General features: G+C 42.6%; 2 protein-coding genes across 3 annotated transcripts; one reads left to right on the top strand and one right to left on the bottom strand.

Moving 5' to 3' along the window:
• Positions 1 to 2387: 2387 nt before the first annotated feature.
• Positions 2388 to 15044, top strand: LOC131886916 (uncharacterized). 2 transcript variants are annotated; one of them, XM_059235374.1, is made up of 9 exons: positions 2388 to 3111; positions 11398 to 11557; positions 11693 to 11919; positions 11994 to 12295; positions 12561 to 12714; positions 12789 to 13079; positions 13145 to 14067; positions 14138 to 14366; positions 14436 to 15044. In XM_059235374.1, exons 1-9 carry the CDS (start codon positions 2505 to 2507, stop codon positions 14999 to 15001), a joined length of 3459 nt encoding a protein of 1152 aa, XP_059091357.1. In that variant the 5' UTR covers positions 2388 to 2504; the 3' UTR covers positions 15002 to 15044. The 2 variants fall into 2 exon arrangements, with proteins under 2 accessions (XP_059091357.1, XP_059091358.1); XM_059235375.1 differs by lacking the exon at positions 2388 to 3111 and adding an exon at positions 9789 to 11171 and having other exon boundaries at positions 14436 to 15041.
• A 22-nt stretch (positions 15045 to 15066) lies between these two features.
• On the bottom strand, positions 15067 to 17883 carry LOC131886915 (proton-coupled folate transporter-like). The gene is made up of 6 exons (XM_059235373.1): positions 16930 to 17883; positions 16581 to 16870; positions 15919 to 16047; positions 15600 to 15852; positions 15281 to 15524; positions 15067 to 15217 (listed from the first exon to the last, which is right to left on the bottom strand). Exons 1-6 carry the CDS (start codon positions 17369 to 17371, stop codon positions 15097 to 15099), a joined length of 1479 nt encoding a protein of 492 aa, XP_059091356.1. The 5' UTR covers positions 17372 to 17883; the 3' UTR covers positions 15067 to 15096.
• Between the last annotated feature and the right edge of the window lie 2721 nt (positions 17884 to 20604).

The raw sequence follows: 20604 nt of genomic DNA, 5'->3' as shown, positions 1-20604 counted from the left end.
GCAAATTCATCGAAATTGAGGAGCAATCATCTCAAAAAAAAAACAAATGTACGATAATTCCTTGCTTGATATTATGGTGGGAAAACTTCATTACTCTCAAAATAAATCACGTCTCCCGGAGTATATTGGACCACCAAACGATAAAGGTCAAGACATCGTGCATTGCGTTTCAGTGGGAGACATGCAGTCCAAAGATATCATTTTCATCTCTCTCAAGATGGCCACAATGACGTGGCATAATCTCTCTCTCTCTCTCGCTACTCATTCAAACATCCACTTTCGTCACAAAAGGCAGATTTTTTTCCGCTTGGTTTGACGCATGATTTTGCCCGAAAGGACATGAAAAGGCGAATGCCAAACCGGGGGACTCACACAACGCACCTGAGTCATTCTCGCCACGGTCGTCTGCGTCGTCATGCTCTTCATCATCATCATCTTCATCATCATCGCCTTGATCCTCTTCTCCATCAGCCCCAAATCGCCCGAGCGGATGCCCTCCCATTGCTTATTGGTTCAATTCACCCAAAAGGTTCGAGTTGAATCTCTTTTGACCGATTCACTTTCGTCATTCCCCCTGCCCTGGCTGGACACTAGTTCCTGTCATAAACGAAGATTTTAAATCAACACTGACAGGAAAACCAGTTGATGGATGAGTATTGTGGGCATGGCAGGAAAGTGAATGGTTGAGATCGTAATCGACCTTGAATCCCTTGGTCAAGGTCTCATAGAATGCCTCATCAGCCATCAGCTAAAGTTCAGCGAGGAATTTGATGTGAAAGTAAACCTTAAGCATATTGATGGTTTCATCTTCTTGGCTTTCACTTCACTTTTAGTTGTTTGTCGAGCCATTTTAGAGAAATCCCCAACTCAAGATGACAATAACAATTACCGACTAGTGTCTCGTTTATCAACGAAACAAACAGGTCTCGGCATTCTACGTGGAAGCCTTATTGGTGGCAAATTATGAAAAAGGTGTGTTCAATTTAAGGCAATGATTATATAACATAACCAATAGTGACAGCTTGAATGTTATTGGTGGTAGGAAAGGAAATTAGAGAAACGATAATAATACATACAATTTTTCAGCAGTGATCTTGCATGTTAAAGGGATGTTCACCGTACTTCCGTTGCCTTCCTCCCGAAATTCAGGATGACGAGTTCCTAATGTTCGTTTGCTCCCAATTCTCCTGAACATCACCCGACATAAGCAGCCCTATTCAACATGATGGACTTTTGTAAAGCAAATCTTGTCAGTACAACGAGATTGAAGTCGGGTTAGAGCATGATAATGAAAGACGTGGATACGATTCATAGAATGTACAAGATAAGTACAGTCATGAATATCTTTAGCTAAAAGCTGGTTTTTGTCATCCTTGCAGATTAAGGCGCTTGTGGAGCCAAACAGTCTAAGGGAGCGCGATTAAGGCAATTATCTTCTTAGCAGATGGCCTGGGTTTAAACCCCATTATCGGAATATAACCCAAGTAGAGTAGAACCATAAGAGTAAACAAATTAATTGAGCCTAATATCTCTAAGGTCCATTTTTCTGCAGAATTTTCCAATCCTGTGGGGATGTTGGAGTCACCCAATTTAAACTCTACGTATATACTCCCATAAACAGTGGTCTGTAATCGTGACCTGATTGCCATTTGGTATTGACTAGGGCTGGGGCGAGTCCTTTGACTTTTTGACTTTTTGCCGGATTCGCCGAGTCCGGACTTGCGTCTTGTACAAGAGTCAGCTCTGGCTAAGAAAAAATGAATTATTTTTTTGACGAGTCCGGACTCGAGTCCTATATAAAAGACTCGGACTCGAGTCCGGAGTTGTCCCAGCACTAATATTAACTCCTTACAAATCAAACCGGTGGATCAGATTTGTGAACAAAACTGATATAAAGGAAATCCTGAGTTCGTGGGATATTTTGACTAGATTCTTGAAATCCGTCCTTACTCAATCTTCTTAAAAGCCATTCACTTTTTTAAAGAATTCACAGTTCAAGTCGAGAGGCTTTTCCGTTGCTGGCATGAATATCCAATTTGAAATGCGTTAAGAACAAATGAAAAAGATTATTGTGAGAGAGAGTGCTTACACTTTTGACTTAGCTCCCTAATGGACCCTGCAAAAGAGACATTGTATCAAATATCCGTCTCCAACATCCAGAGATCGAGTCTCGACTCGAAAGAGCACTCAAGTTGCCAACCTTTCAACCTGCTTCCTCTTGTTCGGCCCTGTCAACGTCGTTCACGTACGGAGGCAGAAAAATTTGGCTCTCGGTCGCTCCCAGATTGAACAACTTTCGAACGGCGAATGGCAGCGTAACGAACGGTTAGACCAACAAAAGCGCAGACGATTGTTGCTCGAAGGAGAGGAGTGTAGATGATGGGACGGACTCGCAAACAGTTTACAAGAGAGAGTTTCGACATGTGGAAGCTCCGTGATATTGATACTTTAAAAGTCTCATCTTAACTCTCGATTTGCTTTTTCTTTTTAACCGAAAAATAAGCATGACCATCAACAACAGTGAACGTTGTTCCGTGAAAAGTGGCAGTGAGCATGACACAAATTATTACAATCTGATCGGAGGAAGCTCTGGGATGCGATCCGAGTGCTCAGAGACGGAATCATCGCGACCAATGGCTCCATCCTCGCCCAGCTCTGCCGAGGACGAGACCAAGGAACCTCTACGACCTCCAAGGGGCATCGACTTGGGGGATGACCATTTTCACCTTCACACTGTTCCCAGTTATTGCAACCTGCCCACCTCAACCCCAATGATGGACCCGATTGCACCCTCCTTACCCCGACGGCAGCCCCATTTTAAACGTCAGTGCACCTCGCCCATTCACAAGAGGCACCCACCTCCCGTTCCTTTGGCCCCGCCTCCTCCCCCTCCTCCAAGAGGCGAGCAATTCGGGCCCGTTGTCAAAGAGGCTATTTATCAGAATCAAAATGACTATTTCCACTCTCAAACGGGGTCCAGATCGGGATCACGGAGAAGACGGGGCGTGTCTGGTCAACCTCTCGGGCCAACCATTTCCAGGAATAATAGCCAAAGAAAAGAATCTCAATGCGCTTGCGGAGACAATAAGTCAACGATCACACGACGAACTGGTAAGTTGTAAACCTAGAGTCAATAACAAGTGGAAGGACAAGAGAGGGGAACAAATATCACACATTGATGGTGTACGTACAGTGCAGTGCCAGTCCTGGTTAATGATAAAGCGTCAGGTGTGCAGTGTAAGCTGTACGTAGTTTGAAACAAGTGCAGGAAGTTGTTTCCTGCCAAACCAATGAATGGACGCTGGCGAGAGAAAGAGGGAGAGAGAGAGAGAGAGAGAGAGAGAGAATGAGAGATCCATGGGCTTCATTCAACCACTGAAATGAAGGTATGACAAACATCCCTCGATTCATTGTCCACCCTCCAACTTTTTCCAGTTCCCATTTGAGACCTATTTCGAGCAGAATTCCCAGCCAATTAGACCCAGACAGGAAGGAAGGATGGATGAGAGAATGAAATCTATTTTGAGGCTGAATCCTTTTTCAGGGATGGCATACAACTCTCTTCCAAGTGAGCTTGAAGAGAAGCTTAGGTGTTAGTTATCCAACATAGTCGAAGCAAAGACTTGGAAAGAAAATGTACATTGACTTGCGTCGTACACAACCCGTGAATGAAAAGAATATGCAAAGAAGCTCGAGAGGTCATAATTTAAAATTAAGGCAACAAGAGCCAGGTCCTTTTTATTAAGTTGATCGTAAATATTGTCGGTTCAAACTCGGCTGTTGGGTGATTATCATTCTTGGCAAACAAAAAGTCCCTCCTTATGAGGTGCACGTGAAGACTGTCAACTGCTGCCAAATTCGTTATCTTCTTTACAAATCCAGGGTGTTTTTTTCCCGAGCACTTCCTCAGGTTGCTCCATTCAATTAAGTCTCTGGAAAGCCGTGAAGGTATGCGATGAGGCGTTCTGCTCGTTTTGAATGGAATCATTAGTTTCTCTCGGGCTCGCGTCTAATCACCCCCTGTGGGGCGGCTTCTAACTGGGAAGAGGTCAATCTGAGCCCAAGATCTGTATCCCGAGAATTCCTTCGTATTCCAGTGACATGTGGGCATTGTGAATCTTGTCATGTTCCATTTTCGCTGATGACTCAGATCGCGCAAATATCAAAGCTCGTTGGAGGGGTATTTTTCGTGAAAAGAGGGAAAGAACAAAAAACTCCCCATCAAAGAGACTCGTAATAAACGCCAGTGCTCTTTGTTTTCTGCATGTACAGTGCAGAGTACACGGTACTACATATGTACTAGGAAGTGGGCACAAGCCAGCCAATGTACGTACGGGTGTAGTCGCCAAAGATTGAACTGGAGATTTTCTCAACTTCCCCTCTCCCAAAAATTTCCTTGCTTGTGCGCCCATGCATTCATTGGATGCAAAAGCTCAGTGGCTTTGGAGAATAGAGATCACTTTGAACAATAAGAGAACTCAAGGAGACATGAACAAACAGGGGCAAATTGGGGCAGAAGTGATATGAATGGAGTTCAAGAATAGATTGCAATTGTGCATTTCATTTCATTAAAACGAGCCTAGGCTGTCATTGAACTAATAATAGTGGGAGATGTGGGGGATGGGAAACCTAATCCCTCATTGAAGATTGGGTTGAGCTCTTGCTGTTGTGGGAATATCGTATTGCAGCTGGCAGCGTGACTCTTTCCATCCAAAGAAGTGGAGACACTCCACATTTGTTCAATCAGTAGTACTTGGTGAGCAGTTCGGTTCGCCATCAAAGTGTCTACAGATGCTGATTCCAATGTGAACACGTACGTACATACCCACGGCAAGATGAATGCCAGAGGTCGAGGGTCGGGTCAATTTCGCGGATGCAAAAGCAGAAATCCAACTGGAGGAGCATTTTCTCAGCCCAAGATTGAGGGGATCTAATCATGATCAATGGGGTGATAACCAAGGGCTCCACGACTGGCTTCTTCTTGTTGTTCCTTCACACCAATAAAAACATCGATTTATTTATGGCGCGCGCTTTTCGCTGAATGGCGGCTCGTTTGTACTGTATGTATGTATGTGTACGTCGTTAGAATGTGCATCACATCTGGTTGTTGCAGACCTCATTTCATTCACCATCCCACCTAGAGACATTGGCAAAGCTGGATAGAGTAGGTCCTCGGCGTTTATGAGTGTCCGATCTATTTTGAGAGTCACATCAGTAGTCTTGTTATGTGAAACCTCCTCTGGACCCGTTTTTCGAGATATTTTGAGATGCAGGTGATTGCCAAGCTCGGCTGGATATGAATTACTCAGAGAGGGCACCTTGAGTTCATGTGTGGTTCTTGGGTATTCGTCTTTCGCCCCTCTAAAATGAGCCGATTTTCAGGACATCTTGACGACTTATCCAGTCTAAACTTCGGCCAAGAACTTTTGTCATTTGGCTTGGAAAATAGTCGTTGGATATCGGTTCTGGCAGATTGAGTGAGACTGTGGCACTTCCGCTCGTCAGTCCTCAATCAAATGAAAAGCTTCTTGAAAATGGAGACGGGATTTTATGGACACGGAGAAACAGGACTTGTTGGGGTGTTGAATGGCCAGTTCTTCTACGGCCATTCAATTGTTATGAAATCTCTTCGCAACGGACCATTTCACCCCAATAGAATTTTTTGATCCACACCTCAATCCTCGCCCCATACAGAATTGGTTAACGTGCTTTGTTGTCGTACTCTTCATTGCGGACTTCTTCATAGTGCGTTGCCTCGAACTTCTTCCTCCCGTCCATTCACCACACATTCTTGGGTGAGAGCTTGGAATCTTAAGACTTGCGAGACCCCTCTCCATCCATACTCGGTACAATAATGCGGCTTTCGTATCGAGAGTGTTCCTGTTATTGATATTTTGCAGTGGGGTTCTTCGGTGAGTCGAGAGGTTTTTCCCAGGATGCTTCAAGTTGGAATGTGGTGAGGCTGTGGAACCTTCCGAAAGGAACGATAACATTTGAATTCTTGTGGCCAATCCAAGGTATTACCAAGCAACACACTTGGTCTAAAGAGAGGGGTTACTGAAGAGTTCTTCTCGGTTTCAACGCCCATTAAAGCTTAAGTGCGCTCTTAAGCTGCTGTAGTCCTATTTATAGTCCTTCGTGTCTTGTTATCGTCCGGCGAGTCATTCGCTAAAACATCCCAATATCTAGGACTTATCTTGGGCAATTTGGAGCAATTTCAAAATCCTCCTTAAACAAAAATCTCTGCTTCGATGGAAGTTCAGGAAGACTAAGAACAGGCAGCGCAGCAAAGAAGAAGAATTTTGCTTTGAAGTTGACACAGGAAATTGTAGTCATCTCTCTCTCTCTCCCTGTCTCTCTCGCTCCGCTCAGTCAATTCAGGGGGTCTATTCAACTTCCAAATGTACAGTATTCTATGTAGCATCCATCCATCTATCCTATGTCGACGACGACGAACCAGCAGAGGAAGTTCAGGGTAATCATGTCTGCCAATACCGTTGGCGTTGGAGGGCAAGTCTGCCACACCCACCAATCCTCATCAACATTGGAGACACAAATTGACAAAAAAGGGAAGCTCATCCGAATTGGAAGGTGTGCCCCTAATTGACTTGTCGTTGAGCTCCTAGCACAGATTTGGATCTGGTTCAAGTGGTTTCCGATGGCATTCCAACCTGAACACAGGGAATCGCTCTCATGCGTTCGCTTAGTTCCAAGTTCCCAGTTCACTGGACAAATGTGCGGCTGACCTAAATTTTCCAAGTCGTCATGTCATGAGGACAATTGACAAATGAGCAGTCTTCAATCAGCATGACTCTTGAGACTTGTGGTGTCCTCACATCCTCGTGTAACACGATCTCCACCATTTCCAGGATCTTACTCTATCAAACACGTTTCTTCTCAGAGCTGGAAATTGTCACCCAGAGCAGCGATGATTTGGCAAAAAAGACGGTGGCTCATATTTCTCGATATAAAGCCCACTCAAGTGGAATTTAATCCAAACTCTGACGCTCACCACCATTTTCAAACAAAAAATTAACATCCCTCAATCCTCTGGCTACATAGGTCGTCTTTGAACGAAATTGCTTCGGTTGCTGACACTGAGATCAGGAGACAAAAAAAATCTCTCACCCACTTCCTGTCCGTTAATCTGCACTTCAAACAAGGCAACACTGAACGAAGCCACCGAGGAGCTAAGCTAGAGACGAAATCATGCCAGAGCTTCTGTTAAGAGTTGTTGAAGTTAGAGCGATTGGCGGGTATAAAGAGCTCCTACCATCAAAGCCTTTCAAAACCAATGCAAACACGACTTTCCATGAGATCGGTATTGTGCAAAAGTGATATGAAGCTCGTGAAATCGGCAGCTAAGGATTCGTTCTTGTCTTGAGCGTTTCTTGGATCCAGGCGGAGAGTGAGTGCCGGATCCTGTTTTGTCTGAAATTAAAGTGAATGGAGTCACATTACTCCTTGACAATACTAAAGAAATTGAAGCGAGTAGGTCTCTTTCGTTCATTCTTCTTTTCTCTTTTGTTGATGAACCATGAAAAAAGCCATTCAACTCCCGTCTGGAATTGGCCCCAGATGGACAGGATGGACGGGAAGTTGGCCGAGAGAGAGAGAGAGAGAAAAATCCTATTGGGATACGCCTTCAATTGCTAAAGGATAATTCGACAGACTTGAACACTTGAAAACTATTTGCCGCCCTTGTTAGTATTGGACACTTTTAATCTTTAGGGTTTGGAAATTAACCTCTTTTTCGACGGCCCAGTTAGGAAAATCACAAATTGAATCAATAATCCCTCCCTTCATACCAGTTTTGGTGAGTATGGCGATGAATGAATCATGAAGTCATGAAGGTGAAAGGCAAGCTGGACTTGAAAATGGCCAGAGTTTCTCCAAAAATGTAAACAATCGCCCCAAGAATGAGGGCGGGGACTGAAGATCACTGAATTCATTGCGACAACAAAGCTGAAGAAGGCAGGCTCCTCTGTGACTCTCTTTCTCCCAAATTCAGGTGTGAAATTAACACCTTTCCTTTCGTCGTCCTCGGACCTGGACCTCAAAACGTTGGCCGAAAGGACGGGTAACCAGTTTTTTCACAAATCTTGCCCCCAATGAGAGCGACGTGCATGACTTGCACCAATATTTCCCTACATTCGTCATGAAGAGGAGACCCAAGTGTATCACATTAGGACCAACTTCTGGGGTAATGAAAAGGAAATGACCAAAGAGATCGCCCCATCAAGCTAGGACTGCTGAGAATGTCAAACGAAGCCATAAACAAGATTAGATTTGTCGATTAATTATTTGGGCAGAGTAGAGAGAGGTTAATCTTCCTCCCACCGTCCTCTCATGGTTAGTTTCTGCTTCCTTGGGAAAATGGGATTGAATGTTCCGACCGTTGAAACTCGGCTTCCTCCGTGACCTGACATTTGAAAGTTAATGATCATTTCTCCCTAATCAAGTTGAGCCATTCAACAGGTAAAGCGTAAAAAAGCACTACTTTGAACAAATTAAAAACCAGTCCAATAATCTCTTTTGTCTCAGCTTAGGCCTGATCGTGCCCAGAGACGCTTTGAAATTGGTTTTGAGTGTAATTGGGGGGTTCGAGGAAAGTCATGTGACCCTAAATTGTCAACAGTGATTAAGTCTGGATGGACTAGGTAGGTGTCTCGCTTCGAACAAAGGAAAGGGCGGACCGAAATCAACCTGGAGAAGGGACCACATCATCCGAATAATGCCCACAAATTTCACCACTTGAGTGTTATGACAGGACCTCTCTTGAAGAGCGACCCAAGCTAACAGAAGCTAAAAGGAAGTTTTCCTGGCCGTCGTTCAGAGTTCATCCAGATCAGAAGACGATTTTTGTCCGTTAGAACAATCACATGTGGATTCTTCCCACCATAACTTTGCCCTGAAGCCAATTTGAATGGTAGCCGTTGCTGAATGAGCTCAGGTGGAGAGTGAACTTGGGCCCGGATGTTTTGAGAGACCCCTTTTTCCCTAAATTAGCCCCTCTTATCTCTCTCTGTTTGACATGGGAGCTAAAGATAATCCATCTTTCAAAATGCGATTCATACGTTGGGACTGGTCCTTCGACTTCGAAAGAGGTCGAGTTTTCACCCTTTTGCCTCGAACAAGTGCCAACGAACTTGGTCGTGTATTCGATACGTCGTCATTCGTCGATCGTTTTGTAAACAAAGTGGTCCTTCACTAACTGCAATAACTGGAACATAATAATGACAAGTCCATTAACACAAATCGGGTTTTGGGTCAATGATTATAGCCAGCTCAACATTCAACAAATCCCGAGTCGCAATAAGGCAGCTAGCTCTGTGGTGTTGTTACGGAATCATGCTTTGGGTAATAATGGGCTGAGAAGGAAGTTTTCATGACTTCCTAATGCCCAACCACGGAGACTGAATGTACTGCAACCTCAGGGGGGGATCAGTTTTCAGCAAGATTTAGGAGTTCTTAATGAATTTGAAGAAGAAATCAACCTCTAGCTAGCGCCTCAACAGCTTCTTCGACCACCAAACGTGAAATGGGTGGAAGGAAATCCGAGTCACTCTTCGCACAAATTTCATTCATTCCCCATAATCACGGACACATCCCTGCAAGCTGGATAGTCTATAGTACATGTACATAGCTAACCAACCCCAAGAAGGAAATCCGATTCACTTTTCCAAACCAGTGAATCGAATGGCATCGCCAGGGGAGTATTTGTCTTTACAACCCCTTCCTTCCCTTATATTTTTGTCCACATCCAGTAAGTCTTGGTGGTCACCGTCGGATAAACGTCAGTTGAACGGATTCCAAGAAAAGCTCGCGTGATTTATCAGCTGCTTGCTCCGATGATTGTCAATGATGGTTATGATGAGCAGGTGCTAGTGTTCAGTCACAAACAGAAAACGCATTGCATAGCACCACTTCCTGTCTTGACGTCAAGCATGACAAGATTTCAAACCTATTCAAGTTGACTGTTGGACAAAAGGGCTCGTAACGGATAATCACGACCGCAAGTCCTCCACAAGCTTCCAAAAGCAAGAAGGCAATGGCAAAGGCAATTCTCGGGGCTCTTTTGCAATGGAGATGAAATTCGCTTTATTCATTTACTCATTAGCCAAAGCAAAGGAAGTAAACCATTCCATGCCCAAACAAAGGAACCCAACACCCAGCTCCAGCATGACAGGAATATTGTTCAAGATGAGTTTTCACCTCATGACTAGGGCTTCTTCAGCAGACATTGGGCCCCATATCCCTCAAAACAATGGCAGTCGGAGTGCAGAGGGTAATAATGATCATCACCAGGCTTTGCTTGACACGAATATTGTGCCGGAAAGAACAGGAAATCCGTCAATTGGAGCCCCCAACGAAATTTCACCAATGCTCATTCATTGAAAGTGAGAGCAAAAAACACATGCACTCACTCCATTGCTGGTTGGGATCCAAGGAATCCCGGTGTGTAGAAATTGGTTGTAGCCAAACTGTCGGCAAGTCATGCGAAGTGGTGAAATCCAGGCTCTGAGTCATAATAACAAAGTGCTAGATGTTTTGAGGCCTCTTTGACAATGCACTCCCTGTCATCCTTGGGTTGCATTTCAGCCATAACATTTTTGCTCTGTTGCACAGTATAGATCAAAAATTCGAACCGGCTCTGCTCAATCCTGGGATGGGGATTAAAATGTTGATAAATTCTCCCGATGACCTTGTGAGACGCCAACATGCTTTCCGTCCGTACGGCAGGTAATATGGTGGGATTGAACTTTCAACAACGACTCAATCCTGTTGATAACATTTCAATTTTCGCCCATCATCAAGTTTCAATTTTTGCCACGTCTGGCAACCCAATGTGAGTGAACACGATACGCGATCTCAACATGGAAAAAAACAGACTTTTTCCCGAGGCATACTGGCTGTTTATGCCGTAGTACCGTCATCAGTATGTAACATGTACAGCGTACCTGTTATCGTCGTAGTTGTTGGAGTGTGTTGTACTACATGAAAATGGATGCATCAGTCTTCGCCTTTCCTCCCCTCGTTCTCATAAGCCGCATCCCCAAAAGCCTCAGTGTCATCCCCTTCTCATTTTTCATGAACACGTCACATCGAACCGAAGGCGAAATGACACGAAACTTGACTTGGGTTTCGTTGGATGGACCAGACTAGAAGAGGTTTGATATTTACGTACACATGTGCTATTGACCACTTCAGAAGTCTTGAAAGAGATCTCGAGTCATGGGGATAAGATATCATTTTTCAGATCTTCATTAGCGGGAGATGCGCAATTGGCCTTCAAATATGAAGTCTGATAGGTGTGCCTGTCAGAATCAAGATTGAATCAATTATTTTCCGGAAGGAACTCGGGTGTCTGAACGAATTCTTTCCTTCTCATTTCAGGTAGTAGCAGCAATGGCAGTTGTAATAATGTTCCCCCCGCTACTGACAAAGGAAATGGAGTCGTTCTAGTCTACAGTCGCTTCTGCCAAGGTTCCGTGGAATGGGCCAATTATCTTCACAAACTCTTCACTGAGCTCTCAAAACTCAAGGGGAAATTCAAGTAAGTGAATAATGAGGATGCCGAATACGAAAAATCAGGGATTGCTCAAGAAGAACTTGTACATTTCCATGCCTCTCCCTCTCTCTCTCATACATGTAAGGCTTGTAAATATCAGATATCTCGTCGCTCTTGCAGTCTCAGTCACCTTCCTGTGGAAGATCTGGCCGGAAATGTCATTCCCACTCCAATGGAGGAAGACATCTATCACAGCCGCCTTCAGATTGTCCTGTTGTCGCCCATTTTCCTGGAGTTTCTTCGCTCCAAGCCCTCCTACAGCGTGGGCCGAATCCTTCATCCCGACCGAGTTCTGGCAATCATGCTCGGAGTTAAGGACAATCGTATCAACCAAGATCATCGCGATTGTACGCATTAAAAGTCTTCATTAAGGCCAATAAAACAATCGTCCTGACAATCTTATCCGCCTGTTTTGTTTCAGCGCTAGTGTCATTTTCACAATGGATCCATTTGGAGGCCAAGGATCACGACATGGAATTCGTTCAGACGGTGATTTACTTCTCCACTCAAATCTTGAACAGATCCAACGGATCGACCGACACCAACTCGGTCAGCACCACAAGCATGCGGCCGAATCGGTTGCAGAAATTGAATTCAATTACGAATCTGCCCCAAAGCAGACCACAAACCTCGACCTCAATGCGAGGTCGACTGGCCTCTGTCAGTACTCAGGCAGGCGGTGAAAGCAACTTCTTTCACGTTCATCCCAAGAAGCTAACTGAGGTGAGTAGAGCTTGTTCTCAGAAACAGGTGCTGAGAAGAAGTTTAAGCTAATTTTCGAATTGTTCTTTCCTCTTGAGAGCGTCAAATGAGGATTTGTTTGACTTTGCTTGAAAGGAAAGTCGTAAGATCAAACATTCCTTTTGCTCCTTCGAAAAAGTCTGAACTCAAAATGCTCCCTAACTTTCTGAGATGAGACGTTTTTTTGGTTTCTTCTCTGACCTGCTCTTGTACCTTTCTCACTGATACTGATCTTTTCCATTTCCAGAATCACAATCGTCTAGTCTTGGTGTTTGAAACGCCACAATCAGCACACGCTCACATTCGAATCCGAATTGAACGCATGAAAGGCGATCAACCTGTGACCGAGATCTGCGAGTGGAGATTTCTCAATCCCTACAATATCCAAGCTTCCTTGCCAAGTAAGTGTTATTGAGATTAATGTCGGACACTTCGAGCATAAATCATGGCTAAATGTGACCCTCTTTACACTTAGGTTGTTGCTTTTCCTCGACGACCCTGGCCGGAGTTAGGGTTGAGATCGATGGACAGGAATGTGGGATTAGATCCATAAAGCTCGAGTCCATTCTTGGCGAGTTGGAACATCTTATGCGACAGACTTTGGATCCCTTGGATGTGATGTGCCAAGCGTTTGGCATCGTTCCACCATGTCGGGAAACTTTGGACAAACGTTTGGCCATGAATCTTCGGGGTCGCCTCCCAACGTCAGGATTGCACGCATTAAGGCTTTTCAATGATCATCCGAAAGAAATCATCAGACCTAAAGGCAATGTCAAACCATAAACTTCCCATAGGTGGATTTGAATCAATATCCTTTTTTCATTTTTTTAGAATATTTGGAGTATCCCACGTTACTTCATTTCTCTGCATATCACGGGCTCCATTATCTCTGCACCATTCTATTGCAATGTCCAGGTGCGAATGTGGCCAACGAGACAAAAAATGCTGCTGGCATGACCCCAGCAGAGCTAGCCCAATCCCAATGTCATTTTGAGCTTGCCGACAAACTTTTCAACTCTCAAGCCGAGATATCCTATCCACATATCTACGATTACATACAGCAATCCCGGAACAATCCGAATGATTCATCATTGATGGTAAAGCCCGTGGTGTCAGAGTACCAAGTACCCCCACCACCCCGACCAGTCCCGGGGATGGTGCCAGCGCCACCCTACTTGGATATGGCTGGAAGTGGAGGGAGTGGCACCAGTTCCTCCACGGAATCGCCGAAACAGAAACGTCGCCCTTCTTTTAACATCTTAACCCAAACATTAAAATTCAGAGCTAAAGCTGGGAAAGAGAACCAGAACTTGGGGAAGTCGAGCAAAATGGAGTCTCCACCACATCAAGAGCTACCCCCGCCCAAAGATCCATATGGAACCATGCGAGCTAATTCTGGACGGGATTGCCGAAAAATCTTGGAGGAAGAGGAAGAAGACAGCAACCACCAAAATGAGGATGACGTATTCCTTCCTCCGATTAACAAGTCAAGCAGTGCAGATGACCCATTTGGCACCTTGAGAGCTAACCGAGCTCTTCATAAGACGGAGAGTGCTTGGATGGATTATCGTGGATGCTCCGAGGCCAAACCTGGGAGCATCGAAGATGAACTTGCAGTTACGAACGAGCTACTTCAAATGTTGGAGGACTTCAAGACCAAGTCATTGTCCCTAAAAGAAATGGAAATCATGTTTGACAATTGGAGACGGAAGGCATCGTATTATGATCAAGATTTGCCAAGAAGGAAAATCAAGGTATATTGTCACTAGCCAAATTGAGGTGAAAATGTCCGTTTGCAAGGCTTCCCTACTTTTCTTTTTACAGCCAAGTGAGTTTGAAGAGATCAAGGAAAAGCTAAGGAAATACAAAACCAACTCGTCATTGGCAAAATTTTTCAAATCTAATCCTGCTAAACCCGCTGTATCCATGGATGACCTGCATATCAAGACCACCAAAGAAACAAAGGCAAACAAAAGAACTTCCCTCATCACAGACAAAAACGGAAACTTTAACAATCCAAAGCCTCAGTTGGACAACGAGACCATAGTTGAAAGTACGACCATAAAGCCATAATACAATTAGTTCATGTACGTGTACCATTTCCCCCCTACCCTTGTTTCAGGTGAGCTTTGCATTATCAACGAAAGTGAGATGAGCATGGTTCAGCTGCCTCCAACCCCTCAAAAGCGAAACTACAACGAATGCCACGTGGAGGGCGTGTCGACCCAGATCTTACCTCTCTCCCGTCTCTCCATGTCCAGTGGATCTTCGCCAACAATCTCAGAGGTTGGCAAGATTTCCACTGGATCAGACCCCAAGGATCCAATCCACGTCAGAGAATCTCAGGGAACGCAAACCCCTAAACCAGTTTCCCCGTTTCGTGAGAAGCTGGCAAAGCTGAGGAAATCTCTCACGGAACCTCTGTACCAGTATTTCCACGAAATTCAACACTCTCCAGAATGCGAAGAGCCAGAGATATTGAACACACCCAGATCCTTGGTACCTTCATCACGATCGTTATCTCCGGTCCAAGGACTGGTTAAGCCGTCAAAACGAAACTTGTTGAAAGATCTGGAGGATGACACTGAAGAAGATGAAGGTGCAATTTGTAGCAGCGAGAATGGAGAGCACGACCGCAGCTTGCCCTACATTAATCTTCCGCCTCCACCCATAGTCACAGATATGTAAAACATAGCTGGTTTGCTAACGCAAATTCAATAAAATCGTACGTTTGTTAGATGTTGGTTGTCCTTTCGAACGTTGAATAGTTATATTTAACTCTATCAAAGACTTGTCCTGGCGACAAAAGTCGGTGTTTCGACAATCTCTGCAAGATTCATTTTCGGGGCAGGATAGTTCGTGGTGGTGGAGATGTTTCTTCCCTTTAGAGCAGCCAGGATACATCTGAAATTCTCAATAAAATGTAAAAAGAATAGAGCAACAACTAAAAAGTTATAATTATCTCACGTTGTAAACAATAAGTTGATCATCAGGAATCCAGCGGAAGTCAAGAAGATAGTGCCAGGATAGTTGGATTCGGCAGTAAGGAGGTACACATTTGAATAGAGTAATGAACCTAGAATTGGCACAATTGCCTCACAAGATGACAACATGGCAAATATTTTGCCCAATTCCTCTTGAGTCACACACTTTGAAATCACGGATCTCATCGCGGGTAAAAGAAATCCGAGTAGGACATTCATACACGAATCTGGAACAAATTGTACATTAATTCAAGTTCCAAACTGCCACTCATCTCCGGAAACGTTTTGGTTTGGTTACTTACAAGCGTAAAAGGTCCAGGTCTTTCCAATAGTTCCCATTAAGAGTTTGCCAATTATGAGCAAGATCGTTGCTACAAATGTGACCACCATATCCGGAACTTTGAAGAAATGAAAGATTGGCATCGCCACTAACATTCCGCAAGAGGAAATTAAACTGGAAACCGTGGTGTAGGCAGAGTACTCATTCACTCCCCAAGTGAAAATTCGAACCACATAAAGATATTGAACTGCTTGTTCTCCGTCCACTGTGAAGACCTAACGAGCCATTGAAGAGGTTTTGAAGTCTAAATTCTAAGGCGGATTTAAAAAAAAATAACTTACAAAGAACAGAATCATGACGAGAATTAAGAGCAAAAATGCTCGTTTGTTCTGGCCACGTCGTCGAAAAACGGTTTGCACAGAATCAATGATGTGCTTGGGGTGCAGCAAGCTCTTCAACGACGATTTAATCTGAAATTGTGTCACTTTCTACATGTTAGGTGACTATGAAAAAGATGAATATGAGGAAGAAACATTCAGAGGAAATTGATATCTTGAATTCTCATCTTAGTTGATTTGACACAATTTGACAATTTTAAAATGGTTATCTTTGACAAACTAAAAATCAGCATGCTTTTGTGATATTTCATTATAAATTTTATTAGGAGGCAATGTTTAAGATGTTAAAAGTCACTTATTCATAGCAGTAAAGAAAAAAGCATCAAGGCTATCAAAAAAAATATTTATTAAGTTATACATTATCTGTTTCGTTCGTTCATGATGAAACCGTCTATGTTCTACCAACAGCGCTTAGAGCTTTAAATACATAGCACAACTCAATTTAAGTGAAGCTCTAGCGCTTATATACTTGGCAACAAACGATATTTTATGTCTGTTTCGAAATTGTATACTTTTGATCAGTCATTCAACCAACCGTCGAGAAAAAAAAATAAAAAGGCGAACTGCATGCACGCAACACGATATCAAAGGAAATAAGTACTTACAGGAATATCTCCTAGAAGAATAGCTTCTTTCCGCAATCGAACCACATTCTCTTCAAATTTCCACAGTCGCAAAATAAATAGTATACATGTACTTAAAATTGCTACGAATCGGGCAGCATAAACACATTTGTACCCTCCTTGAGAAAACATAATGGCACCCAAAAGTGTACCAATAGGATTAGCAAATCCCCAACAAAAGCCTGCCAATGATAGCCTAAAAGTTCTGTCCGAAGGTTTCGTGTTATCCGCAATGAACGAGTGAGCGGCCATCAAATAGGCTAAGTAGCCTCCTAAAAATATGTTGAACGCCTTTGGATCGTAATCTAGTAATCTTAAAACTTTAGTTTACCCGTCAATGCTTCAGGAAGAATAACTGTCACAAGGTAGACCTCTTTAGACCATGCAATGAAATACACATTCAGTACAGCAAAAGCAGCACTAATGACTTTGCCCACTTGAGTTGTGTAAAGCAAGGGTTTTCTTCCGAAATGATCGCTCCAAGCGCCCAAATAGAAGGCCAAGAAAATGGGCACAGCGTGGGCCACAACGTCTTTGATCACGTTGAATTGGGCCACGGCCGGTTCAATGAGATCTTGGTACTCAGTGGTATTGGCATTTTGATTAATTTGTTGGCAGAACTCCTCTGATAATTCAAACTCTGGTACCAGACATGTTTTGTAAAGGATTAATTGGTTTTGTGGCACTAAAGTGAGGATGGTGGAAAATGCGCCCAAGAATAACATGGGCTCTATGGTGATTTGAACCAAAACACCTTTCAACCTGCCCCACATTACTCACACCAACTGGGTTAATGACTGCTGGTGCATTTTTGATGTTTGATAGCGAATAGCCGATACTACTTTGTTCCTGGTGCTCTTATCGAGTCTATGGACTGATCTTTAAGTGCAAAACAACTGGACAAAATGAGTCTTCTCTTAAACATGAGTGAATGTCCAGTTCCTCGTAGTCTTTGCTTTGACGAGCAAACGCTCAGGATAGTTTCATTTTGACTCAATTATTATGCAAGACCTTTCATCACAATGTTTTTATGGATGCCTTAGGTCCGTGGTATGCAGTACAGATAACAAATTTCCACTTTGAATTAAAGCAAAATGTTTCAGTTCCTATTGAAACTGCTGTAGCTTGTTTTAAATGAAAACTTGCTCCCATTTTTAGGCTAACTCTTATCCATAAACGATGAAGCTGCAAAGAAGAGATTGTTCTATAGATTTATAATTGCGATCCAAAGATTGTAAAATCGGACAAGTAGTAGAATTGTTTCGTAACAAGGTACAGACGGCGATGATCTGAGAGACATAATAACTAGGAGTGGGAAAGATTCAATTTCATAATTTAGGGAGCACAAACTTAGTCCAGTTTGTTAGGGTGAGAGAGGTCCTTGGTTCGAATCTCTTCCCCGACCTTTCTCCAATGGAAACTCTTAGACACTATTCAAACCAATGTCCGCTAACCCGGACATGACACAAACTAACGGAATTTGGAATTTGAAAATGGACGATGTGATGGTAAATCTTTGGCATACCAAACACTATTTCGGTCATTATTACTTTTTTTAGGTGGGGGCCTTGAATAACCTAAACCCTAGAATTTAGATATATCATATTCAGAGACATATAGAAGAACTACAGTTCAAATGAAATCTTTTTATGGTCTACTATACCCTAAAGAAAATGAAGAATGAAAATCAGAAACCGATGTTGGTGATCGCCAAGTTATGAATTTCTATTTTTGACGAATTCCTTCATTTTGATCATACCGTCCAAAGGGTCCGGTGAAAACACCCTTAGACCAACAAAAGAACAGCGAACGGGAAGGCCTTGCCAACAAGTAAACCTTTAGGCGATAAAAGTAAAGAGTCTTGATCCATCATATTTCTTGAATCGTCGTGTTTCATAGAGAAAATATGGTAACAATCGTCTGTGCTCCTTTAGTAGATCAGATCGGGATGTGTTCACCTTGTTAAAATTAACAACCAGAAATGTTATGAAATGTGTCAGAATATCATGTGGGCAGGGCTTAAAGTAACGCGTCACTTTTTGAGTAACGCTACCGGTAACAAGTTACTTTTCATTTGTTTCACGTCATATTTACTAAAATCGCAAAAGCGGTTTTTTCGAAGTTTTAGCTTCTCCCTTTTTCTGCAAACTAACGGTTAACGTTAACGATAACGCATTACTTTTTCTCAAAATTAACAGTAACGGTAACACGTTACTTTTTTCGGTAACGGTTCAAGCTCTGCATATGGGTGACGGAAATTGGAAGCATTAAATGCGAATACTAAAATAGCTTTTCCGTGAATGAAATTATTGGATGGCTATTTGTGAATTAATTATCTGAAACTATTGTGGATATCAAAGCATGTTTTTTATCACAACTTTTAGATCATGATTTTTTTTTTAACTTATAATGCTCAGGACTCGAACATCCAACAACCGCTTTTGACAATGTCTCTATTACAGATCTTCAAATCGTTCAAAATATATATTGTGTTATTTTGCAGAAATGTTAGTTTCAGTAATGTTATTTATGTTCCTAGTTAGGAAGCCTTTAAAAACTAAACACTTTAAAAACTGTTTTGGGGAATTTTTAGGCCAAAGCATGTTTTTCTAAATTTCTATTGTACGTATAAAATATTGACTTACGTTTCAAAACAGGTTAAAAAAGACTTTGAATATGGCATAGAGAATCAGAACATTTATAGATAACTCAAGCGGTGCTTATGTTTGTTTCATTGATGGAACAATAGTTACGGAGCCTTGAAATTAATTATAATAATAAATAATGATTAGATCAACCCCCCCCCCGACTATATCTACATCAATACACAAGGAAATCTCATTTTATTTTTCATCTTTTCGACCTCAAACCCGCCCTAGGTTTCGTTTTCATCACAGATTAGCTTGCGCTTCTCCCCAATCAACTACTCTCCCAAACGACCTTGTCTGTTGTTCTGGGGTCCTCCAGCTCGGTGGATCTGTCTCAGCAACTTTCAGAGTCCATTTTCAATGCCTTAGTTTCGTGATTATGTTAATGTAGAGCTGCGAATGGATGAGGCAGGAAAAAGCTTTAGTTAAATCAAATTAGAAACTAAGAAGTGGCAAAAGGGTCAAGAGTAAATAGACGTCATAAATACTTTACTGTTGAAGACTATTACAATAAATGCATTTAAAAGACTGTAAGTTCTGACAAAGGAATTGTCTTTTTTAATGGCAGATTTCATTACTCTCTTGGAAAAAAACATAATGAATAGTTCTTTGGGCTAAGACTAAGAACGACTTTTTTTATTTCAAAAGTGGCAAGACAGTCAACATCAGAGTTCAATTTTCAAAGACTTGAGAAATATTTTTTTGTATATGTCTTCATCATTGATAAATTAAGACTCTCAATTTCTGACAATGCCAAAGTGTTGGGTTGGATAGACTAGAATTTACGGCCATTTTTATTTATTTGTTTCTGCAAAGCCCTGGGGGCTTTTGTTTTTAACTATTTATACAACCTAGTAGAGATCATCATAGTGGGAGAGACTGATCAAACTGATCTGCTGATCTTTTGAATTGGCAAATGGATTGACTGCCTTGTGTCCTGTAGGGCATCCATGTGTAGGGTCAGTAAAAGTACTGGCTGGGATTGTTAGCTGAACATGCTAGGCAGACTGTGCCAATCATTACTTATTTCAAAGGAATCAGATGACAGTTGTTTCATTCTGCCTGCCATCTAATATTGGCTGTCCCACTTGAAGAATATTTCCCCTCTGCCATCACAACCAACATACAATATACTTAAACTTTGAGTATGACCATAGGTTTGCCTATTTAAGTTGTTCAACCTGGATTCAAACTAGGGGCAGCATTTTTTTCTTCAAGCTGTCATACCATAGTAATCCAAAGATATATGTAAAACAAAGCAAGATATGATTTGCCAATACTTTGTCAAAAAGGCGTTCAGAGGATGAACTATAATATGAATTCCCCAAAAGTCTCTCCAGTCTTGTCTCACGCAAGAT

This window comes from Tigriopus californicus, chromosome 9 (genome assembly GCF_007210705.1).
Source record: "Tigriopus californicus strain San Diego chromosome 9, Tcal_SD_v2.1, whole genome shotgun sequence".
Taxonomy (NCBI): domain Eukaryota; kingdom Metazoa; phylum Arthropoda; class Copepoda; order Harpacticoida; family Harpacticidae; genus Tigriopus; species Tigriopus californicus.
This window is presented reverse-complemented; position numbering and strand designations above follow the sequence as displayed.